The 25,693-nt window shown below is 38.6% G+C and overlaps 2 protein-coding genes across 7 annotated transcripts; one reads left to right on the top strand and one right to left on the bottom strand.

Annotated features, from left to right (window-relative positions):
- Positions 1-166: 166 nt before the first annotated feature.
- On the bottom strand, positions 167-18,479 carry LOC103713940 (putative serine/threonine protein kinase IRE). Of its 4 annotated transcripts, none has more exons than XM_089924029.1 (17): positions 18,339-18,479; positions 18,008-18,134; positions 17,695-17,886; positions 16,202-17,524; positions 11,359-11,531; positions 10,902-11,151; positions 7,397-7,489; positions 7,174-7,314; positions 6,952-7,044; positions 4,724-4,931; positions 4,507-4,592; positions 2,300-2,388; positions 1,250-1,301; positions 1,118-1,174; positions 851-1,027; positions 687-767; positions 167-602 (listed from the first exon to the last, which is right to left on the bottom strand). In XM_089924029.1, the coding sequence occupies exons 2-17, from the start codon at positions 18,011-18,013 to the stop codon at positions 522-524; spliced, it is 3,102 nt and encodes a 1,033-aa protein (XP_089780155.1). In that variant the 5' UTR covers positions 18,014-18,134; positions 18,339-18,479; the 3' UTR covers positions 167-521. The 4 variants fall into 4 exon arrangements, with proteins under 4 accessions (XP_089780155.1, XP_008799218.4, XP_038981721.3 ...); XM_008800996.6 differs by having other exon boundaries at positions 18,335-18,456; XM_039125793.3 differs by having other exon boundaries at positions 18,313-18,406.
- LOC103713941 (phosphoethanolamine N-methyltransferase 2-like) lies at positions 18,471-25,312 on the top strand. 3 transcript variants are annotated; one of them, XM_089924031.1, is made up of 13 exons: positions 18,595-18,862; positions 18,938-19,129; positions 19,199-19,323; positions 19,621-19,758; positions 19,875-20,012; positions 20,439-20,582; positions 21,748-21,858; positions 21,952-22,093; positions 23,606-23,886; positions 24,241-24,402; positions 24,539-24,592; positions 24,838-24,912; positions 25,000-25,312. In XM_089924031.1, the coding sequence occupies exons 3-13, from the start codon at positions 19,219-19,221 to the stop codon at positions 25,096-25,098; spliced, it is 1,449 nt and encodes a 482-aa protein (XP_089780157.1). In that variant the 5' UTR covers positions 18,595-18,862; positions 18,938-19,129; positions 19,199-19,218; the 3' UTR covers positions 25,099-25,312. The 3 variants fall into 3 exon arrangements, with proteins under 3 accessions (XP_008799219.1, XP_089780157.1, XP_008799221.1); XM_008800997.4 differs by lacking the exon at positions 18,938-19,129 and having other exon boundaries at positions 18,471-18,862; XM_008800999.6 differs by lacking the exon at positions 18,938-19,129 and having other exon boundaries at positions 19,205-19,323.
- Positions 25,313-25,693: the final 381 nt, after the last annotated feature.

Genomic DNA, 25,693 nt, shown 5'->3' with positions numbered 1-25,693 from the left:
TCATTTAATTTATCCTACACTGCACATACTTATTTTTAGTTCTTAAACATAGTTACATTCTCCCTGCACACATTTATATCATCACTGCACATACTTATATCTGTATATATATAATTATTTGTAACTGTATACATATTGTAGAATAAGTATGTACCACTACTAGGGATTGATAATTAAAGAAACTTTGAAACTTGAGATGGGTATTAAAGTCCTTTGTCAACAAGGACTAAAGGTTGTAGCTCGGTCAATACACCATTAAATAAAGAATTAAAGAATCAAGTTGGAAAAAATGATATTTCTCCTGTACTATTTAACTTTTCTTTCTTGCGTAAATTGACTGCGTGTCAAAATTAAGTAGGACCAAATCAGCATGCCCTTGATCATCCAACCATAGTACTATGCCTTCCACACGTATGCAAAGAAGCATGATGCCGAGTTCATTTACTCAATCTCATGAGATATCCATTTCTTGAGACTGAAATAGTGGACATTGAAAGCACAATATCATTCCAATGTGGGCGCTAGGGTTTAGAAGCATCTGCTGACTCCATGCTACACTTTGTTATCAGATCATAATTCATGGACGCCAGTTGTGATAAGTTCTGACCACACAAAAATACAAGGTTATGTGTTTAGGTAGATTGTATTTGATGGATGCAACTAATTGGATGCTGATTAAGCACTACCTTGAACGAGAAGTTACTGAATGAGTACTTTACAGAGAGTGTTGGCGCTCCAAAGTCTGCCATACTGCCAAATTCATCTCCCTGCACAAGAAAAATATCAAGTATAACATGAGCGAGGCCTGAGATTGCTGGGAAACAAAAAATAAAAGATGCAATCTGTATACGTCATCATCCAGGTCCCAACTGTGAGGGCTGCTGCTGCAGCTCATACTGCATGTATCGGTCATATCATCATAATCATGAGATGCTGTATATATATGATCATCTGCTGTGTTCCATGGATGACGGCATGCAAAATAACTTGTGTCATCCTCGCCTTCAGTTGAAGGAATGAATGCTGCCTGCAGCAAAACAAGCAAAAACTATCAATTATGAGGTTGTGTTGCAAAAACTGAACATGCTGGATAGCAGTTGAAGTTCAACTACTCAACCTTCTGTCTAGTGATCATATCCCAGTTTGTGTTTCTGAAGAAGGGATGGGACTTCACCTGCCTTGATGGTTAAACTTGTATTAGACCTTACGGAATGACTATCAAAGTTTAAATAAAAGAAAAGAAATTTACCTCCCCAGCTCCAGTTGCTCCAAGTCTTTGGAGTGGGTTTTCAATTAGCAATCTGAATGCAGGGAAAAATGAGTTTAGCCAGTTCAGTAGAACATGTTTGGTTTTATTTTTCAATCACAGAACAGAACAATTAAAATTTTTAGACTCATTGGTTCAGGAAATTGTAATCATACAATATGTGAGGTTCAATCCTAGCCAATTTTTCCATGTTCAGGAAAAAGCATAGTCAGACAGACAGATGTCAGGAGTATAACAAATTATTGGGTGCACACAAAAATATTAACCTAGTGGCTATGTATCAAGCAAAGAGGCAAGTGCAGTCAATAACTTTTGCTAGGGAATTCCATAATGTAAAAGGCAAAACCACTGATGAGAACCAAAAATACTAACAACAGTACTAACAAATTTAATGGAACATATACCAATCTACTATTAGAAAAGGTTTTATATACCTTAAATCAGGTTTCATGTGTGATATTGGCCCTGGGAGTAAATATGGCTATATCTCAGACTATGTATTACATGCTGTGATATTGAGTGAGGCAGATGTTTTAATTGCCCTTCTCACTTCTCCTTCATCTCCCCTTCTCCCTTTGACATGCTTCATCTATCTAAAATTCTAAACACTGTAACAAAGTAGTAAGCCTCGAATTCTGCAGTGCATTCTCTTGGCACCATCTGTTGAGAATCTTCCCTTCTTGAAGATCTCCTGACCAGCCTTTATTTGTGGTCATAGGACACCAGTTTCCATTGGAAGAGGGAATGCTTACCACTGTGAATTTATTTGATATTATTTTTCTAATTGCTTCATAAATCCAATATGGGATTTAATCTTGTTCTTTTCTAGTGTTGATTGGTGTTAATATTTTAGTTAGACTGGTGAGATAATAAATCTGATTTTAGTTATGATAAAATTAAGATTTTCAAGTATATGGATTATATACATTAATGAAGAATAGAGACAACACAGAAGTGTAAAACATTTGAAAGTAATTCTTGCAATAGAACACTTTCAAATCATAAAAAGATAAATCATTTTACAGGCCTTACTTGTCAATCAAGTCATGAGCCTCATAGCTCATCTCTTCTGGTATCTGTGGCCAGGGTATATCTCGATTCATGATATTATCAAAAATTTTCTGCAGCAAAATTAGAGGCATTAGAACTGAATTTTGTATAAAACAATCATAGGATGTATGGTCATAAAAAAAAACATTTCCAAGTTCATGAATTATTTGTAGTACCGAAGCTTCTGAATAGAATTTATAAAGCTTGAAAATGGAGTGCCAGAAAACAATGAGCGACAGAAACACGTAATACATGCAACTGAATATAACCATTCTAATGCAATACTCATGCACAAATAAAATTCTTAGAAGGAACCATGGTCTGCCGTACCGGTCCGTACCGGATCAGTGTGGAATCCGGTACCAGTAGTTTATTGTTGGAGAATCGGTACGGAACCGGTACAGGACCGGTTCGGGCCCGGTTCAGACCAGTACGGGACCGGTTCGGATCGGTCCAGGCTGCCACCAGTACGCCGACCGGTACCGGTACGGCGGACCTTGGAAGGAACATACTAAAAGCATGACTGCAGGGAGTCGCATAAGCCTTTGTATGAAGTTTGCATGTTTACTTAGTAGAAGAAAGATACATTGAAGCCAGGTTATATGATCAAAGTCAATAATCAATATTGATGTGCTTCTTCTGCCTTAAAAAATAGATTTCCACAATCTAATTATCACTCTGAAATCGCCATGTGGACAGAAAAGATGATGCCCAAGCTAGCTGTTACAAAATGTTATCAGTAATGAAATTAAGGCTAATACTCCCTTCAGCTTTTTGAAAAAGAGAGCTTCTAATGCTGGTGATCAATAAAAATGACCCTAATTTATAATGCTGGTGAATTTTTAAGATAGGTGGACCTATAACAAAAGTCTAAAGCAGCTCGGAGACCTCATGCCTTTCTGCTAGGAGTGTAATAGATCCTTTATACTTGGAATTTATTCACATAAAGCCTAAGATTACAATCTTTAGTTTTTTATTTTCTACAATCAAGAAGAGTAACTTTGAGGTAGGGTATGTTGTATAACTCAGAATGTTGGGAAATAAAAAATGTACATGAAAACGCTGAGAATGTTAGGATGGACATGTATTAAAACTATAAAGGATAAAGTAAGAATTAGTTATATTAGAAGAGTTGTAGATGTTGCACAAATTGAGGACAAAGTGAAGGAAAATCGATCAAGATGGCATGGACATATACAATGAAGATTTGAGGATGCTCTAGTAAGGAGAGGTACTTTGGTTTGTATTCAAAATTGTAAAAAAATGAGAAAAAGATCTAAAACAACATAGATGAAGGTTGTGAGAAAGGATACAGAGAAACTTGAAAGAACATCAGAGTCTGCTCTAAATAGGAATACTTGGCAAAAGGATCCATAAAGATGAACCCAAATAGTTGAGAAAAGGCTAACTGATTATGAACCCTATGATTATGACTATTTTAATACATGAAAATAAAGCTCTCTAACTATAGAGAGCAAGGTCCACCGTACCGGGTCCGGTAGGCGTACCGGTTGCCTACCGGACCGGTACGGGCCGGTTCGTACCGTGCTCCGGGCGGTACGAACGGGGAAGCTCTTCCCCGCCGGAACCGGGGAAGAAGAGAACTAGAGAGAGCGCGGGGAAGAGAGGGAGAGAGCCCACCTTCGGCCGCCATCGGAGAGCCGCGGAGGGGCGTCGGAGGCCGGTGGGGGGCGGCGGAGCCCGCGGGGGCGCTGCGGAGGCCGCGGCCGCGGCCGCGTTTTTTAATTTGGGGATTTTAAGTGAAGTCGGCAACCGATTTGCCGACTTCACTTAAAATCCCCAAATTAAAAAACGCGGCTGCATCCCCTGTTTCTTTCGAAACAGTGACGCGGCCGCGGCCGCGGCCTCCGCAGCGCCCCCGCGGGCTCCCCCGTCCCCCGCCCGGCTCCGCCGCCCCCCACCGGCCTCCGACGCCCCTCCGCGGCTCTCCGATGGCGGCGGAAGGTGGGCTCCCTCCCTCTCTTCCCCGTGCTCCCTCTTTTTCTCCTCGCCTTCTTCGTCTCCGGCAAGGAACCGGCCTGTACCGGTTTCCACGGCTCCGCCGTACCGGTAGCTGGCCGGACCGGTTTGTATTGGCCCGTACCGGCCGGTACGGGCCGGTTCGGCATACGCTGATAGAGAGTATGAACAACTCTATTGAAAGTACAATGAATTGTATAATGACTTACCTGTGGATGTTCAGCATTGAATGGGGGAATACCTACAAGCAGTTCAAAAAGGATAATACCCACAGACCACCAATCTGCAGTTGGGCCTACACTTCAAGTATCACATAGTCACATTCTTCAAAATTATAATGTGAAAAAAGCTTTCAAATTTTAACGTGAAAAAGGAGGAATTTGATGGAAAAAAGGATTTTTTTCAATAATAATTAATGTAACAAACCATGTGGCATTCCCAATAATATCTCAGGTGCTAAATAATCAGGAGTACCGACCGCAGACTGCTTTCTCCTCTGCTCCCGTTTCTGTGCTCGTTTTGTTGCAGGCAGTGGTTCATGATCACCTGATAGAACAGCACTGCTGAGATCCGGACCTGATAAATCATCAGTGCTGTTGATAAGGCCAACCTTTGAGAGCCCAAAATCAGTCAACTGTGCCAAAAAAATATGAGAATTTTGTGAGAACTAATGAAGAAATGATGTAATCATATGAAGCTAAATGCTTATATTGATTGATCTGTGAAATCCACAAACAAACAGTCTCAATCGTTTCCTGAGTAAGCCAAGTTTGCAGCAGCATGACAATCACGCCAAGCTGGTACTGCACCAGCACACCAGCACATAGCACTAAAAACCCTTGATCAACACTTTCTTGAGCTTATATATGATCACATCACTAGTCAAGTTACCTCGTGGAGTTGAAATCAATAAATAACTATCAGTTTTGTCCCTGCAATTTTCTCTAAGATGCAATGGCTGCTAGATTCTGAAATTTAAGATGATACCACAACATGCGCACATTTTAATTAAGAGCGTTCTGAAATACAAGGGGGGTGAGACATTTATTGCAATAGTCAAGTATCCCGCTCAACCGAGCAACCTCCAAGACAAGTTTGAAGTTGATTGTTCCATCCCAACTTAGTAAAAGCAAAATGCATTATATTATAGAGCAAACAAACTGAAAATGTAGAGCTTGCTAGATGAGCTGATACTTGAACATTATCTAGTTTGCAACTTGATCAGCATATGAAATTATGAATTAGATGTTATGGTAACTACCAACATATCAAGACATCCGATCGCATATATTTTGCCTCCACGATACTATTATCAATTTATCATCATTTGTTATATATCGCTATAAATCCATATTCAGAAAAAAATTGAAAAGGAGAGCCATTCTTTTGAAGGAATGTGAAGTGTCTTAAGGGTAAATATGCAGATTATAACCGAGACTGAACTATGTCAACATGTATTGCATGGTCCTTATATGAGCCTCATCCATCTCCTCATTCCCAGAAGAGGACATATCATGAACCATATTTTTCGTGCAAGGCCCATGTAATCAGTGTGTGATATGGTCTTCCTTGAAGATTGTCTCTTTCTTCTTCCATGAGTTGGTAAATTAACTACTTTAGTGTTAAACATCAAAATACTAGACCTCTGTATTGCTTCAAAAACATAGTTACAAGAAATGTTGTACCACCTTAAGCCGCCCGGTTCGGGGCATGCTGAACAGTACCAAGGGCAGACCGGCATGGTTCAGCCCCTTTGAGAAACCGGCGAGGGAGGGGGAGTGGGAGAAGGAGAGAAGAGAGAGAGAGGGAAGGACGGAGAGGGAGGAAGGGAGGGAGAGAGAGGGACAGAAGGAGAGAGAGAGGTGGGGGGGGGGGGGGGGGGGGGGGGGTTGAAGGCCCACTCTCCTCCGGCATGTGTAGCAGGGGCAGAGCCCCTATTTCGAAATAAAACAGAGGCTTTGTCGATTGCAGACTTCACTTAACAAATTTCAAAAAAAAAGTGAAGCCGACAGTTGCTACCGATTTCACTTATTTTTTTTTAAAAGATATAATGGGGATGAAGCTCCTATTATGCCGTGCCGGAGGAGAGGTGGCTCGAAAGCCCTCTCCCTCTCACTCGACCTCTCTCCCCCTCCCTCTCCCCCTCTCTCTCTCTCCCTCTCCTTCTCCTCTCTCTCTTTTTCTGTCTCTCTCTTTTCCTTTCTCTCTAAATGTAACAAGGGCAGAGCACCTATTATGCAGCACTGGAGGAGAGGGGGCTCGAAAGCCCTCCCTGTCCCTTTTTCGGCCTCTATCTCTCCCCCCTCCCTCTCCCTTTCTATCCCTCCCTTCATCCCTCTCCCTCTCCCTCCCCCCCCTCTCTCTCTCTCCCCCTCCTCCTCCCTCTCTGGTTTTTCTTTGTCGGTACGAGCTGGAACAGCATGGCATGGTACCGCCCCATCCCGCACCGTACCGCCGGTCTACTGACACGGGTGCCGATTCTGGTATTGCGGATCTTGCATGGCTAAGTTTTGTTAAATGCATGAGAAATCATGAATTTAGATCACTTTAGTAAATAGATGATCAACTAAATCATATATCTATACTTTCAAGTATTGATAATGACCAATGATTATGTGTAAGCAAGAGACAGAAAATAGTAGTGGCATGCTGACCTTGATATGACCATCCTGCCCAATCAACAAGTTATCTAGTTTCAGATCTCGATGAATTATATTCATGGAGTGCAAGTACTCCAATGCAAGTACCTGAAAAAGTTATATTTCACTGTTGTATGATTATATCATTATTTGCATATGGCCATTCCTGCAGTAGCCAATGCTGTAAAAGAGGCTTTTTATCATGATTGGAATCAAACAAGGGATTTATGTACTTACTATTTCAGCTATGTAAGTCTGTGCCATTTCTTCACCCAAGCAACCCAGATTTCTCAATAAAGAGTAAAGATCTCCACCATTCAAATACTCCATGACCAGATACAGATTTTCCCTACATGTGAAGGAGTAGAAAAATCGGACCTGCTGATCACAATGAAGTTAAATATGCATATCTACATGAAAATGTAACATTAAAACTTCTAATTTTTAAAGGTGTGCTCACCACAAAAGGATTGCGAACTGATATTAGGATGTTACGTTCAGCCAAGATACTTTCAACTGCATTCTTGCAAATCATATCAGCCTTCTTAAGAACCTATATTCATGTAAATAGATATTAGTACAAGCATGAAGGACTAAAATTTTTTCTGTAGTCAAAAATATTAAAAAAACTTAAAAACAAAAAAAATCCTTTGTAATTGAGAAAAGGATTTAATAAGCATGGTGCCAATCCAATGTCAGTTCTGGTATACGTCCAGCATGGGCCACACTTAAATTCTTGACTTAACCACAGACTGCTGATAATTCAACATTAAAGAAATTCAAAATTAAACAGCAAATTAATTTGCAAATTACATGTATGTAAATGGCAAAATTTGACTTCTCTTAGTAGGTCGACTAGTGTAAACTGGGGAGTTTCATATTCGACATATGAGATCTACTCTAAGCTCCCACATTGTAGTTAGTTTGACTGATGAATTAACCTCCAATATTAGGGACAAGCCCCTTTTAAGTTACATATATCCTAGTGGCGGGCATGTGCAACACATTTACATGAGGAAAAGCACAGATAGCTACAATCACATTAGAGGAAGTATTGATTGCTGTGATCTCATTTGATAAATGAACTCCCACATTTCTTCTCGAAAAAATGCACTCCCATATTTAGTTAGTGCACTGCACTCCCTTTTTTCTTTCCCCTAAGCAAGAGATGAACTAATAGAGGTGTATGCTAATAAAAGAACGGGTATGCGTATAGCACCTCACAGTTTGATGCATGGCAGCATCAGTTCAGCACTGATAGCGGTTGAGATCCATGGTCGACAGCCCTAATAGTTTGTGCCAAAATAATGTATATGCATATACACATATACACATAAATACATGCATATATGTATTTATGCATATGGGTATGCAAAACTTTCACAGACCAATTCATGGTTTAACCAAAAAAAACAAAATCTATAGGAATATCTCACTGCAAAAAAACCTCAACAGAACCAGGCTAGATATAGTTGCAATTGGCACCTCCATTATATGATTTTCATTAAATGAAAAGAAAAAGAGGAAAGATCATTTCGACGTTTCAATAGAAGTGAAATTAGTAGAAACAAGGTTTTCCATGTTGGATGTAATTGTTATACTTTAAAAAAAAGGCATAATAGTTAATCTAGAGAGTGATCGATACCAGATCCAAGATATATCAACATCTTCAACCAATGGAGCTAGCAACCATAGTATGTTACTTGTCAAGAGCAATGCTTGATGAAAAAAATCAATAATACTAGCATACTACAGCCCAAGGTTTCCATATATCAGTAAAGACATTAATTAATGAACATGTAGAAGTACAAGCATTCTGAAGCATGATGCATGCTGATAAAGAACATACAAGATACAATGTTCAATAAATCAATTATTATAGATATGCAATAGAAACCAGGACAAACTAAGATGTCAGCAATGACAAATAAATATTTAATCAAGGTTTTAAATCCTCTGGGCAGGATCGTCCCAGTTTTTCCTTTAAAATAGATGTGTCACCATCCCAACCCGTCCCGAGACTTGGGATAGGGGATGTCCCAGGATGCACCGATCAGCATGATGTGATGATGGCAGGATGGTTCCATCTCGACACTTGGGACAGTATCCTGTACCAGCATCTTGTAGGATGTTCCATCGAGTTTCCACAGGACTATAAGAGTCAAAGAAAAAACTTTGTAAGATATTTGAAGGGATCAGTGCCTAGTGTATGGGTCCAAATAAGATGGATCGTATGGCTACTAACTGATATCAATATTATGGCTTATTATAATACATCATTGTTTGCATTTTTCTTTTTACCTATAAAACATTCATTTTTAGCAAAGCAATATGACAGGGTACCAAAGATTAATAACTTCCGCTTAGATGCACCAGACCTTCCCTAACAATTGTTGCCAACTGTGCCTTGATTTCAAAATACAAGAACCTGCTGTTGTAGTGATAATCATGCAGACAATATTAAACCTGACGTATGCATAATGCATGAGTGACTTTTTTTACGCCAGAATGGAATCTTCAAGCTTTAGAAGTTCTACAGAGAGCCTTTACTATTACTACCTAATCATTGTTTATCATCAAAATTTGAGGGATCATAACAATGAATCTGCCATCAACGAGTAGTGTTGGCAATTCCACTGCTTAAATTAAACTTGCTCTACTGCCAGAATGTCTATTTTCTGGTCAAAATCTTCTGGCAATATGCCATTGTATTATTTCTTTTGGTATCATTTTAGTTCGATCATTCTCTACATCTAAAACCTGCTTGGAGTTTTTACTAAAATCACAGGATTATGTACATCTATTTTTGATGTTAATCAGAGTAGAGGTTACCTAAGTTAAAAATAAGAGTCCTCAGATGTATTTTAGGGTCAAGAGATAAGGAATTCTCTTAGTCAATCTTATTGGCGGTAAAACTTCTCAAATGAGAGAAGTTTAAATCTTAGTAAGCAAATAATTTCATATTTTCCATATATATTTTTAATATATATTCATTTTGATTAAATCGTTATAAAACTCCTACTCTGTAATAGGTTGGGCAAAGAAATCTTTGAAAATATTATGAATTTTTCTGTCATTTAGATGTCCTTTTTATGAGGTTATGAAAAGATAGTAAAGTTAATATGTGAAGATCGATTCTTTTAAATAAAAATGTATCCTGTGGTGAGCCTCTTTTGCCTTCCTTACTTTTTCTTCTCATTCATTTCCTTGCAGTTCACTCTTTTTATCTTTTGTACTACTCAAGTCACAAGAACAGATTATCTAACCTATACCTGGGGCACTTCAAGATTTCATCAAATCTGAAGGATGACAAACAATTCCAATGACCATCCTTAAAGCATGAACACTCAGAGAAACCAGTAAAACGTGCAGCAATGGACACAATATGGGGTTAAAATGACAACCATAGGAAATGAGGTTACAACTTCAATGGATATAGACGATAATACCACTTTTGGAGAATAAGTTCAATCTGGAACTTTTTGTCCCACACAACCTAAAGGAGATGAACTGTTGAGTAAGATCAGAAGTCACCATCAGACAGAACCAAGCCATAACATGCAATGTATTCAACAATCTCATGTTTATACACTAAAAAGAAGCTAAGCAATCTGAAAAGTGAAAATTATGTACAGAAAACTCTGGGAGAAAAAATGAAGGAAAGAAAGAAACCATGGGCAAGATATGCAGGTAACAAAGATTTGAGATCCATTAATTTTCCTTTCCCTAAAAAGTTATTTTGTTAAATAAATTGATATCGCTTGTTTATAAAAAAATTGGTATGACTGGAGAATGGAGATACAATACCGAATCAGGTCCATAAGAGGCATCATTATTGATATTATTTTATTATGCAGAAATAAAGTGGAAAAGCATCCAGGTGACTTCAAATGATATATTAACACATCCATTAAAACACATATCTTTCAACTCTAAAATATCCAACAAGAACATATATGGAGTACCTTTATCGCAAAAAGGTCGCCTGTTACTCTTTTCTTTGCAAGAAAAACTCGTCCAAATGCCCCTCGACTTATTGGTTTTATTATTTCAAAATCCTCAATAGATGTTCGATCTTTAAACCTTGCGTTCAGACGGCTTGTTCGTGAGCTACAACCCATTCTGTTTTCTGCTGAACCATCTTCACCAACCATAATATATGAAGAATCTTTATTAGCGTCATCTATGTGCCCGCATAGATGTATGAACTTCTCCCTGTCAAATTAGAAGATTAAACAAGGTGCAATAGTAACTAAATGAAGTAAACCGAAATCCAAATACAACCGATTAGACAGAAATGAACTTAGCCTAATGAACAAAGTGTTGACTAAAATAGTATAACTGTAAATTAATTGTACTATGTCTCTACATAGCATCAACAACATTGGAGGCATCAATTATTTAACTGACAGTTGAACTCACTGCAGTAGTTTAGCTATCCGTCTTCCAAATGTCTCAACGACAAGTGCATCAACCTTTCTAGTGTCAGTAACAGCATTTAGGTCTTCTAGGTAGGAGTTCAAATATTCCAACGAGCTATAGTTGTATGTTTTTATACTTGCAACGTCACGAACAATATTCAGTAAACTCTCTATCTGCAAGTAAATACAGAAGTTTATAATATGCATAGAATATTGTATAGTTGACAAAAATTAAACACATGTATTTTAAATAAAGAAATTCAAGGCACAAATAACTCTGATATGGCAACCTTGCATAAAATATCCGCTAACAAAAAATAAACAAGAAAAAAGACAGTATTAAAATAACAATAGCGACAAAGTTCTTGAATATTATTGCAGCATTAGTGTATCAACTTACGAATAGAGGAACCAAAAAAGACATCATGATACATCATATCATCTGTAGGACCAAGAAAATTTGAACACCATACCAAGTATTTGGCACAACATAACTAGGGTGCAGGTGAGTTGGGACAAGTATGGCTCCAGCATGACCAATAGGTCTTGTACAGAAAATGGACTGCTCAGGTTATATCATAGCATTAAAAAAATCTGGTCTAAAGTTACTACCTTCCAGTTTAAAGCTCAGCTTGGTTGAAATTTTAAGTCTATCAAACATAAAAGTTCATCTACCTAGGAATCTTAACCATCTGACTGTAATAAATGATAATATATTTGAGAAAATTAAACAGGAGTGCATGATTACATCTCTAAAGCTTGAAGACATTTAACAATAATTAACTTTTAATATAAGCATCTCTATTATTTATATGAATAAGAATTAAAATATGCATCTTGATCTTCCAGTCAACTCTCAGCTGGGGAAAATCAGGTTGACATTAACTTGATTTAAAATATCACATCTACTCCATTAACATTCTGGTACTGATTGGGTTAAATGCTAATTGAGCCATACAAGACCCAAAGACATATGCCCAATTTCAACCTAGATCTTACTCACCAGGCCTACTTTTTAAAAACCAATCAGGTTAAAACTGAGTGCAGCTCAGCCCAACCTGCTTGCACCACCAAATATCACTTTTCCTCAAACATAATGATGGTACAGCAACTCAAAAAGATGCTAACAGGCATGCACATGTGGTTTGAATTAAGAAACTTTCCATTGTCTTAGTGCTGGAGTCTGAGTCCATATCTCTTAAAGCCCTGCCAGACTTCTGATCCATCCCTTATGGGATGTTGGGATCAGTTACAACATGTTGCATGCACAGCCAAATAGAACATCGAAAAACATAATGCTGATGTAAGAAAGATACAGACTCTCACAGAAGAAATGGCAGAAATTTGTTAACAGTCTTGAAAATGCTAAACCAGAATGTGCTGGATTTCAATACCATATCAAACTGTCTAGTTCGGTCGTGGTTCGTCGATATCATACCATACCAACCATGACCAGAATCAGTTCCCGGTCTCGGTATGATATTTGGCCCGAACCAGCGCGGACTGGTTTTTACTAGGCAGAACAATTCGATGCCTAATAGTCAAGGTAAGGCCTACCAGTATTGAACAGCGTACCGGTCAGTTACCGGACTGGTTCGGTACCGGTTCGGGCTGTACCGAATCGGTACCATTGGTTTGGCATTCCGCAGGGAATTTTTTTTTGGAATGCTCTCTCTTTTTCAACTTTTCATATGCATTTAAGTTTAATTTGATTTTTTTTGTTGTTTTCTTCATGTTTTCTAATGTTTCTATGATCCCGGTTTAAGCTAGATGATGCATCCTATGTATCTTCCCAATGTTCATCAACATGAGGTCGATATAATGTGCAGCACATGGGGTCCAAAAAATATGTGGCCACCATTCCATCAAGATCTCCCCGGTGACCTTATATTGCAATCCATTATCAGTGACGATCTACACGAAATTCTCCTCTCCTACCTGATCAATCACCTCCTCCATAAGTTTGAGGATGTACGTGGAGTTGTGCACCTGGTCCGAAGCACCAATTGACTTATGGAAGAAAGTCTTTGTATTACAGTATGTCAGAAAGTTGATGATGCTTCGTCTAGAACTGGTCCATCACACATCGCTATCAGTTCATATGTGGGCCACTTGCTCTTGTAAGAGGCAATCCATTTTTCTAGCTCCTTCTTGTTGCTATTAAGAAGCTCACTATAGATGTTCTTCGGGCCTAGAGGATCTACACCGGGACCGGCAGCCTGTATGGCAGAAATGACAGACTTGTAATACGTATTGTCTGCCACATTCGCTGGGATGTGGCTGAAGTAGAATCAGATCCAATAGCTCACACATATCCTTCTTCTTATCCTTCTTCAGCATTGAGAATCCTCTGCTGGTTCGATTCTCTGTTGGAAAAAGCATGCAGATCTAAATCATGTTGACGCTCCTGGTGGAATCCCTCTAGTTGAACCCAAAATAGATGCAATCCGAGCACCGCCTCTACGGATGCCCTCCTTGACTAAGGTGTCCTCATGAACTCTAGATCTTGCCTCGCAGAATAGAAATCCGACTCGTAGAACGAGGGCCCAAATCGAGCCCTATGCCTGAACCCCTCCTTTTGCTTCCACTGATCATCCAGGCTTGCCTGCATGGCAGCCTGGATCTGTTACTCCCCTCATCTAGACCCTTGACCTCCTCAAACTCTCTGGAGTGATAGGAAGATGGCTCTGCCGCTCGGCTTTTCGCCTTCGTCTTCTTCTTAGCAGCCCTCTCTCTCGCTTCTTTAATTTCAGTGAGGCTCTTCCTCATCAGTAGTCGGATCTCCAGTGGGCATGAGAGGCACGTAGCTACCTCACAAGAATTACCAGCTAAATGCTGCTTCAATCTGGTTACCCCTCCCCCCTCCTCTCTTGAATTCTTTGTCGCACTAGTTGCACTGAAACTGATGCCGGCCCTCGAGCATTCGCCCATGCTCCCAGCCAATATCAGGCTGTGGAAGGTTGATTTTTCTTGATGGTTCTAATCCTATGAGGACAGTATATTTTTTTAAATTTTTTAATATTTTTTATTATATTTTAATTTTAAAAATAATTTTTAATTAATTTTAAAAATTTTAAAAAATAAAAATATTTATGTCAACATGCACATTCTCCATAGATCTACAACATATAAAAAAAATCAGGCCCGAATCAAAAATTTTGGCATGATCTCTTCTTATTTTGCAATTTTTGAGCTATTTTTTTAGCTCCTTAAAACAAATATTAAAGAAAAAAGATAGGAGAAAGAAAATCATATTTTAATTAGCCTTTGCTGGATTTTTTTTCGAAAGAGAAGAACGCTCTCTCACCTTCTTCGGCCTTCCCTTATGGAAATTGTTCGGCTTTTATAGTGGAACGAGTGGGGAGGAAGCGAAGACAGCGCGTGTGCGCTATCGGCCCTCAAATAGGCTACAGCGCGCGTCGCTGTGGCATGTTTGGGCCGTACCGATGCGAACCAGTCCGGTATGCACCGGCATGCAATAGTACCGAAGGCGTACCGATCGGTTCCGGCCCCCGTTTTTCACCACTGTACCGTACGGTCCCGGACCGGATCGGTATGGGCCAGTTTAGCATATCATGCTAATAGTTCAGACCAGTAAAAGCCCCATATTAATTCGGGCCCTCAACAATTGTAGAAGAAGGGCTTGACGTGCTTTTCTCCCTCTATTTCATGGTAAAGATGGAGAAAGAGAGGAGAGGAGAAAAAAAGTACGATAATTTTTTGATATAAATATTTTACATTTTACATGTTATACTTAATTTAATATATATTAGATACACCATTCTTTAGTCATGTAATATAAAAAAATTAAAGTATATTACATTAAACATCATAAAAAACTCACAAAACTCTATTTTTCACTCAAAATTAAATAAAGGAAGCTTAAAAACTTTGAAAGTTATGATATATATAAATATATATATGTATAGTGTATCGGTGCGGTTCCATATGGTAGCATACCGTAGTGTACTGGTCTCCTATAAGTACACAATCCAATTTTAACACTATGTACCTTGCTGAAGACTTTGTCCTTATTCCTTTATGAGGAATGATTGCAGAAATCATGTACATATATTATATCACATTCATATTGTATTATTATCATTATTTTATTAAAATAATCATATTATATTATTATATAATAATATTAATATAACAATATTATTATATGTTTATAATAAATATAGATTTTATTTATTCTATTATTTAGATTAAAATGTCGATACAAATAATTCATAAATTAAGAATATTTTATAATCACCATTTTGATAGTACAAACATTTAACAATTGAAAGTACTATGTAATTTCTATTACTGCCTTTACTTGATACTAAAAGCACTTTCTCAGTTTAGTTACCAAACATATGTTAAAGTTACACAGAACTTCATAAATGTAATTAGTAAACATTAAACAATTTTTCATTAAGTTCTCTATTAACAAAAGCTCCACTATCCCACGTTTTATAGACAAAAGCTCTACTACCTATTGCAATACCAAAAGGAGCCCTAAAACCTGGCTTTCTAGGATGCTCGACTGGAACTGTCACCAAGATTGGGCAGAACAGTGGAGCGTCTAGTTCCATAGAGAAACTAGGATCCTCATGTCCCATAGGGTTTAAAACCTTGGTATTAATAGCTCGTCAACATCAAGGAATGATTCCATCAAATGAACCACTTAAATAAATAATTTTTTTGATTAATATTCTTTCCTCATGAGAACAAGAAGAAAGTCAAAAATACTTAGCACTAAAAACAACTGTTGAGGCAAACACCAAGTCAACCATCTAATTCTACAGACGAAGTACGTAGTCCCATGTTAAGAAAATGGATGGACAAGAGCATACCTGTTGAAGGCTTTCAATCTCCGAAAATGCCTTCGGTCCACTCATTAGAAACTCAATCTGGCTAGTCCTTGGTGTTAGCAATGGTGATTGTGGAGTCATGCTTCCTGATGATGATGCACAATTTGAACCATTTAGCATTGTCGGTAATTCATTTAGATTGTTCACGGTTAGAGTACTAGCAACTTCTAAAGAACACCCCCTTGTGCCAGCAGATGGACAGGATGAGTTATTCTGACATGGAGACATGTCATCGGACTCTTCATTTATACAAGAGGCACTGATTTTTGCACCCTCTTGGTTCGCGGCCACCGTATCAAAACTCCTTGATGTACAGGAGGCCAGAATCTTTTCAAGGACTTCAGCAACTTTCTCCAGCCGCTCATCTATAGTTAAACCCTTTGAATCACATCTATCAGCAATGGTGCATACTCTAAAGTGACCCTCTGCATGTATGGTTGGTATCTCAAAATCACAAATCCTACATATCATTTTCAGCTTCCCATCATCTAGGATCTGTTGACCTTCAGAGTAATCACTTGCGACATCTTGGTCCTTCGAGGATGGTTGCATCAAACTGTCTAAGATCTCAGAGCAATGCTCAGAGACATCGAGGATTTCAGCAGTCTCATCCAAACCCACTTTAGTTTTATCTGCTTGTGGCAAAGAATCTGATAACTTTTTCATGGGGGATTCATCTTTTGTTGCATCATGGAATTTCTTCTGATTCTTCTCAGCAGATGATGGAAGCTTCTTCCATGAAGACATTTTTGCTGGTGAATCCGTCTCCGCCGAGTATCTTAATGGGTGGCCAGCAAAATCTTGACTCAGATACCTATACTCTAGGATTTTTTTCCTCATGAGCCTATCTTTTATGGAACTCATTGCACTCTTGGGGTCCTGCCCTGCCTCCCCTGAACCAGTTTGCTCTGGATAGAACCCCAAGTCGCTAAGCTGGTGGAGACCAAGAATATGGTCCTCCTCCCCATAAATGCCCTCCTTCTGGAACTGAAGCCACCGGGTGCACCTTGTGAGGATAAAAAGAATCCTGGTGTGAGCTTGCTTCAATGTGCCCATGGGCAACTCCTGGCGACGGTCGTCCAGATTCTGAACAATTCCCTCACATTTGAGCCAGAACTCATCTGGAGGCATCTCCGCACACTTCTGCGCTACGACCAAGATGTCCTCCAGGGGCACCCTCCATTCGGGATCTTCTTCGGCAGTTTTTTCAAGTATGCTCACCAGATCACAGGCATATACACCAAGCTCAGCATTAATTTCGTCCTTCAAGCGATTAAACTTTGTTCGAATGATGGTCATTATATCCTATAGTAACAGAATGCGGATGAAATAAATGAATGCCCATGCGATGAATGACTAAATGATTGAATTGATGGTGAAAAAGTTTCAGATGGGGGAGAGGAGATCAAGAAACCATTATAATATATATACATTCTGATAAAAAAAAGAAAGAAAGAAAAAGAAGAAATCGTTACTTCGGGGCTGCTGAGTCCGCGAAGCTTTCGGATTGGGAGATGGTGGGGTGTTTTAGAATTCAACTCATGGGAGAAGCTCTTGACGTCGGTGGGGCCTCTCCTCTTGCGGCCACTCGTCGCCCGAAGGACGGCGCGGAAGCGGGGGGACTGCATCTCCTTGGCCGCCTCAAAGGTAACGTGGCGGTTCCCGCCCTGGGACGGGGACAAAGACGGAGAAGGAAGACCGCCACAAAAACTTCGTTAGGGTTTTCGGCCACGCAAAATCAAATCATGAAAGAATCCTCAAGAAAATACAATTAGGTGTTTTACTTACCTCCATTGCGAGACCACGACAATGCTTATGGTTTGGACGGAAACCCGAGAGATTGGAATTGCTTGTAGATGCTTACTTCCCCCGAACATAAAGAAGATTTGTTTCTTTATTGCTTTTTTTCCCCTCTCTTTGAAAGAGAAAACAGAGAGAGAGAGTTAGAAAAAATATATTAGTTATTTTATATATAAGAGCATAAAATGGATAGATGATAACGACAAATGATGATCGGGAGAAAGAAAGAAAGAAAGAAAAGAATTTTTCTTTTGTTTTAAAAAAGAAACTTTATAGCTAATATCAGTCCATACAAAACGGAAGCCATGGCCTGACCTACGTTTTCTCGACCCTTTGAATCCGCTGCTCTCCCCCCGCTTCCGGTCGCCTTCATCGGAGGAAGGTTAACCGCCGGGTATGGCTTCGTGGTGCTGGGCTTTATCTGGGCCTAGTTCCAGAATCTGGGCGGAGCTTATAACGTAGCCCGGCCCGACTTGGGCCCAACTTTAGTGCTAGGGTTCAATTTCCGACCCATCCTCCTCCCCGGCTCGTTTTCTAGTTGCTATATATATATATATCGAATTTCCGCTGTCGGCTGGGAGAGAAGAAAAGAGCGAGAGGAGGGAGGGAGGGGCGAAGAAATCGCAGCCCACTCGGCATATCGGAAGAACAAGTGTTGATGCAGCAAAGGGGAAGGTTTTACAACCGCAGATCTCGGAGCTTCTCTCGCGCTCGCGGTGCCATCGAGGGCTCTTAGCTGCTGCTCCTCCTCCTCCTCTTCCTTTGTTCGTTAGCAGACGCAGTCGGAGCAGCCACCTCAATCGCCTTAGAAAAAGAAGACGAACAAAATGGCCGCCTTCAGTGGTAAGAAAAGAAAAAATATGCGATCGATCTGAACGATTTCTTGACATTAACAGGAAATTTTTTTTCCAATCTCAGATTTGGATCTAACAAGACAAGACGAGATTATTTTTAATTTTTAGTTGTGTTTCTTTGAGGCAAAAATGAAGACATCTAGATCTGGATCTAACAAGACAAGACGAGATTATTTTTAATTTTTAGTTGTGTTTCTTTGGGGCAAAAATGAAGACATCTAGATCTGGAACGCTTGTCCTGTGCTGTTTGCTTGTGGTATGATCCTATTGGTCAGGATTATATGATTTGTGTGGTAGTCATGGGCACGGTGTACTTTTGTGGCAGGAGCAGGAGAGGAGGAGCGCATGGTCCAGAAGAGCTACTGGATGGAGCACTCCAAGGACCTCACCGTGGAGGCCATGATGCTCGACTCCCGTGCCTCCGATCTCGACAAGGAAGAGAGGCCCGAGGTAATACTACTCTCTCTCTCTCGCTCGCTCTTATGCAATTCGGAAATATCCCACGCGGTGTTATGGATTATTTTACTCAGGTTTTTGAAAATTGGAGTTCTGATAGGATTATCTTTGTCTTATGTTGGTTTTATTATGATAAATGAGGATCTGTCTTCAAGTAGAACGCCACTCTGCCTTTTGTGTCGGGATTTCACTATTTTTTATCTTTAATGACTATCATATTATAATGTACCCGACTTTTGACAACGAGTTGTGCTGTTTCATTTTATGTTACTTTATTTTATTCTTTTGTAGGTCCTCTCTTTACTTCCACCGTATAAAGGAAAATCAGTTTTGGAGCTAGGAGCTGGTATCGGTCGCTTCACTGGTGAGCTGGCGAAAGAAGCCGGTCATGTTCTGGCTATGGATTTCATCAAAAATGTGATTAAGAAGGTGCTTTAATGTTCATTATTGTGGAGAAACTATTGGTTCAGGAAAACTAGTTCTTGATGCAATGTATATTCTCACTGGACATCAAAGTTAATCTTGAAATTACCCTATTTCTGCAGAATGAGAGCATCAATGGGCATTTTAAGAATACAAGCTTTATGTGTACTGATGTAACATCTCCAGACTTGATGATTGAAGCAGAATCTGTGGACTTGATATTCTCAAACTGGTTACTGATGTATTTATCAGATAATGAGGTGATTTGCACTTGACAACTGATGCTGTTGTTTTTTAACTTCATTAGTTGTATTTACTGAATTTGGAAAAACAGGTATTTTTTGTATTTCCAAAGAATTAAAACGTTCCGCACACTTTCTGAAGGATTGCAAAGTTTACTATTTACACTGTGCTAAAGGTTATTGGTCCTTCATAATGGGAATGATGAGATTGATGCGATAATTGAATTTAGTGCATTTTTATTTTTGGGATGCTAGCCTGGTGTTCTAGTTTTTGTACACTAACATTAGTCATATTTGCATTATTTAGTTACCCATTTAATATATGGACCTTTGATGCTGTGAGTTAAGAATTACATACTTATGGTACTGGCATTCAAATTGGGAGTTTTTGTTTCTAAATTTTTCCCATGTCATTTTCTAATCTCTTTTTGTTTTTGGTTAAAGGTGGAAGGGCTGGCACAAAGGATGGTAAAATGGTTAAAGGTTGGTGGATATATTTTCTTCAGAGAATCTTGTTTCCACCAGTCGGGAGATTCTAAGAGGAAAACCAACCCAACGCATTACCGGGAACCAAGGTTCTATACTAAGGTAATATACATTACTGTCGATATCCTTCCATTGCACAGTCTGTTCTGATGATGGTTACTCCATGTGACCAAAATCTTTGGGTGTATATCTTCTTCCTCGGACCAAACATGTTAGTTCTTAAAATGATAATTCTCCATAAGTGTTGAGACTTTGAGTTATGCAAATCTGTGCTTTTGAAGACTTTTGAAGCATTAGTATTGGCACTAAATAAACAGATTTTTTCTAATTTTTTTTTGAAATAGCCTTTATAAGGTTGGCAGATGGATATACCAAAATGAATCCAAGAGTTTTGTCTGTAGTTGCATTTTATATTTCCCTGGGAGGTGTGGAAACAATATACGACTTCTAGTATTGTCGTGGAAAGTTCCCCAAGACCAGTGTCTCATAGGACATATGGATGCTTAAAGAAAAATGTGCTCACTACGCACATCAAACATTCGCTTCCTAAAAAAAATAAAATAAAGTTTGCAAGAAGGTTTAAAACACAATTTTGGTTTTGGTTTCAGCTGGAGTTTCTGTTTTGGCACTTTTGACAATTTCAAAAGTTTTATTTTGGAGTTTTTGCTCCAAAAAAAAGAGAAAATTCAAAATATTGAAAAATAGAAGAAAACCACAAGAAGACAGGAAAAGTTATTGCACAAAAATTAGAATATTTTGTGTTCTATAGATTCTTTATTCATGCAATTTTGACAATTTGAAGCTGAAGTAGACATTGCATAAAAGTAAAATTCATTGGGCATACTAGAATTTTGTACTAAATATATTAGATAATTTGCCTTTTGAAGATAGTAACCTCTCTCTAAAGGTGAGAAAGTTTAATGCTAAACTGCTAACTTAGCTTCCTTGAAAGGTCTGTTGGTTTTGGGTGTTGTGACTGTTTATGTTCCCTTAAAAATTTGGAAGCAAATATCAGTCCCATGGTAACAACAGCTGTAGCTGTTGTTGCTACTTTGCATCTTTGTGGCCTCTTTTTTACCATGCCATTCCCTGTTTTTGGCCACTTTGTTTTCAAGTATGGAGTCATCCAAACAGTAGTAGACTCTTTCTAGTTCTCATGAACCCCATTAATTGGCTACTTATGTGCTTGTGGAAGCACACATGTTGTATAGATTAATTCTTTTCAATTTAACATCTTTCTAGTTTCTGATTTGAGTTTTTAATGCAGGTTTTTAAAGAGTGCCACACCTATGATGGCGTAGGAAATTCCTTTGAACTCTCTCTCATTACTTTTAAGTGCATTAGGGCTTACGTAAAGAAAAAGAAAAATCAAAATCAAGTAAATTCTTCTCTCTCTCTCTCTCACTCTTATATGCACTGGATATTCTTTTCCCAAACAGAATGGTTAATTGAGTGTCTGAAAATTATGTAGATCTGTTGGTTATGGCAAAAGGTCAGATCAACTCATGACAGGGGGTTCCAGCGCTTCTTGGATAATGTGCAGTACAAGAGCAGTGGAATTTTACGATATGAGCGTGTCTTTGGAGAAGGTTTTGTAAGCACTGGAGGAATTGGTATGCATATTATCAATTACTTTTTCTGGTCACTTTTTCCTTTGTAATTGTGAAAAACAATTTTTTGCGTAACACTACACAACTAGGCAGTAGTCCCTATGTGCATTGAATTCTTTGAAAAGCAAAATTGCAAAACATGATTGTTCTAATAGTTTAAGCAATTGGGGTGACACCCAAATTTTTCCAGATTCCTTTTACCTTATAACTGCTTGCTGTTTTTCTGTTCCCAAAATTTTTATCCTATTATATTTGAATTACTCATGACATCAATTTGTCCTGTTATTCAGGCACAAGCATATTCATTTACTTCTTCTTTTCCCGAAGTGTTCGAATCAGCTGTGGTATGGGAGATATGCACCGCATGACACCACATGTTATCTAAACACTTCAAGTTTTCAGTTTTTTGATGTCTGGAACACTTGAAAACCATGAACCATGATGTCATCACTATTATGATGTATATACAAAAGTTGTCACGTCATAACTTGTATCTAGCAGATGATTTTGTCAGTTTTATCGGATTGTGAACTGATTGGACCAATTAATTGTTTATTATATATGTGGAGATACATACGGACATCCGCAAAATATAGTCATATCTCATTAAATTTCTTGAAGATTACCATGTCAAATTCCTTTAGACCCTAAGATGCTTTTGTCATGTTAAACATTTTCGGCTGCATAAGTGCTGTTAATATATATTAAACAAATACAAAGAGAGACGATTTGGTGATTCTTTAGGATTTAAAGATATATTTTGCATGCAAACTTCTTGAATAGAAACAAAGTTGGTTAGGATGATCGAATATGGACCTGAATGGAAACAAATTTTGTTATGCTACTGGATTGTTATATTACGGGGACGCATAACACTGACACATACTGATGCATTATTTGATACATAGCTGAATGGCTAACGGGAATGTCTTGTAGTTACTGGGGATGATGTGCATAGTCTAAAGGGAATAAAAAAGCTGGCCCGGTGCCCGACTCTCCTGCCTTTGCAGAGTATGGGAAGGGTTAGATGTATACAGCCTTAACCCTGCGCATGTAGAGGTTGTTTTCATGTTTCGAACCCGTAACAGCGAGAGCTTGCCTTACGTAGTCTAAAGGGAATATTTTGTTAAGAAAATACTGATGCTGATGAACATAATTTATTGCAAATGTTTGTGGAGTTGACCCATTTTGCAAGCACTTGTTGGCTTAAGTCTGTTGTCATTGGTTGCTTACAATTATCGTTTTCTTTTTTACCTTGTGCTTTTCGTATCTCTGTTCAAGTTAGAGTATTTTCCTTATCATGTTTTGTTTATTTTCTAATGTCAAATATTGAACTTTTTATATCCATATATTCTCTAAGGAAGAACAAGAAAGAACACAATGTAGCCATCACACATTGATCATTTTTCTTTGAGAATTTTCCAGTTTTATTTCCCTTTTTGTTAATATTCCTGTTGCTTTTCTCTGTGTTAACTCTTCCATGAATTAGCCTTATTACTGTCCTTTTATGATCAGTGACTACGAAGGAATTTGTGGGAAAGCTGGCACTTAATCCTGGACAGAAAGTTCTTGATGTGGGATGTGGCATTGGGGGAGGTGACTTTTATATGGCTGAGAACTTTGAGGTGGATGTGGTCGGGATTGATCTTTCAATAAATATGATCTCCTTTGCTCTCGAACGTGCCATTGGGCGCAAGTGCGCAGTTGAGTTTGAGGTTGCTGACTGCACCAGGAAAACTTATCCAGATAATACATTTGATGTGATCTACAGCCGTGACACTATCCTTCACATACAAGTATGTTACCTCACATAGTATTTGGACTTACTGACTATGATTAGGTTAAAAATCTTACTGCTTTTGGACTTTGAACATGAACATTTATCATGTGGTTTAGATTGGACTGTAGCTAGTTCATCAACAGCTTCATTCTTTCGGTATAAACTGGGTTGTTTATGATTAGGTTAAAAATCTTGATAACTGTCATATGATGAGGAGTCTGTCAAGTCAATTGACTATGACATATTGATCCAAAATACATAACACTGGCGAACTAATTGTATTTTTAGCCAAGTTCTTCTTAACCTGAAACAGCTCATCTATGCAAAATTAGGTTGGTGCTGATGAGTTCCAGTAATGTGCTCTTTGCAGGACAAACCCATGTTGTTCAGAAGCTTCTTTAAGTGGTTAAAACCAGGAGGAAAGATTCTTATTACTGATTACTGCAAGAGTTCTGAGACACCATCAGAGGCATTTGCAGAGTATATCAAGCAAAGAGGATATGATCTGCACGATGTAGAGGCTTATAGCCAGGTTAGCTTTTGCCCCTCTCTCTATCACACAAATGCACGTATGCATGCATACATACCTGTGTGTATATACATATAAGAGAGGGAGGTTGAATTCTGAAAACAGAATTGTGTATTCATATAATCTTATGCCTTATCAGATGCTTAAAGATGCTGGTTTTTACGAGGTGGTTGCAGAAGATCGGACAGATCAGGTTCTGTCTTCATCCTCTCCTTTACATATAGGTTTATAGAATTGCTTATGTAGTGGTGAAACGGCCAATAAACCCTTCGGCTTTACTGATATTAAGAGCCAAAGGTGTATAGTGCATAAAACGGGAATCAAAATGTTAATATTTTTGCATTTATGTATTTGGAGTTTTATACATATTTTGAAAAATGGTTGACACCACAGCAAGTTTATGGTAAAGGCTAAAGGATTTCATTACCTTTCATTCAGTTTCTAGAAGTTCTTCAGAGGGAATTGGATGTTGTTGAGAAGGATAAGGATGCTTTCATACAAGAATTTTCAAAGGTGGGATGTTTTGTGTACCCAAACTTGCATTCATGTGTTTCTTCATTGCACTTGATGTTTAATATACCATTCTAATTTGATGTTCAGGAAGACTACAATGAAATTGTTAGTGGTTGGAAAGCAAAGCTGAAGAGAAGTTCATCTGGTGAGCAGAGGTGGGGCCTGTTCATGGCTAAAAAGAAATGATCAAGTTCTCTGGCAACTTTTCTAATAATGCCCATTTATCTTGTTGATCTTTCTTTGAGCAGTGTTGTCTTAAACTTGCATTTGAGCTTAATTAGTTGTTATGGATGTAGTTTGGATTTGGTTTATTGTCACATGGTATTTTGTGGAAGACAACTGAAGGCGCTTGAACTTTTATTAGTTAATGAAAGATTTACTATGTAATGTCTTTCTAAAAGATTGTTTACTCTGCGTCTATTATTTGCTTTGTGACTTAAATCTTTGTGATGGCTTCATTGCTTTGGAAGGGGTGAGTGAGTGGTAATCCTATTAAATGGATCTTAATGTTTATAAGAGAATGAGAATGGAGGCAGGGTTCTGAAGATTTAATTAGTCTCCCTGCCAATAGATCGATGCAGGATTCTACCAGGTTACTCTTGGATGGCCGTTCGAGTCCTACAGCAGATAGAATCCTGCAGTGCGATGCTGATCAAATCCAAGGTAGGGGACCAGTGGTTAGGGCTTGTTATCCTTCATTTTTTAGGCTAATTAAAATTGGGGTTAAGCTATTGTGATGGATGGCAATACTGGTATTATCAAATCCATGAACAGAAGCTAT

Source organism: Phoenix dactylifera, chromosome 1 (genome assembly GCF_051530095.1).
Source record: "Phoenix dactylifera cultivar Ajwa chromosome 1, Ajwa_hap1_PhDact_Kaust_v1.1, whole genome shotgun sequence".
Taxonomy (NCBI): domain Eukaryota; kingdom Viridiplantae; phylum Streptophyta; class Magnoliopsida; order Arecales; family Arecaceae; genus Phoenix; species Phoenix dactylifera.
The sequence above is the reverse complement of the archived record's forward strand: the minus strand, read 5'-3'. Positions and strand labels throughout refer to the sequence as shown.

Coding starts and splice junctions, on each gene's coding strand:
- LOC103713940 (XM_089924029.1), bottom strand. Junction 11,532..16,201: donor AGATTGAAAGCCTTCAACAG/GTATGCTCTTGT, acceptor ATTTACTTGCAG/ATAGAGAGTTTACTGAATAT. Junction 4,932..6,951: donor GGCAGGATGGTCATATCAAG/GTCAGCATGCCA, acceptor TTTTTGGCACAG/TTGACTGATTTTGGGCTCTC.
- LOC103713941 (XM_008800997.4), top strand. Junction 20,013..20,438: donor TGTATTTATCAGATAATGAG/GTGATTTGCACT, acceptor TTTTGGTTAAAG/GTGGAAGGGCTGGCACAAAG. Junction 24,403..24,538: donor ATGTAGAGGCTTATAGCCAG/GTTAGCTTTTGC, acceptor ATGCCTTATCAG/ATGCTTAAAGATGCTGGTTT.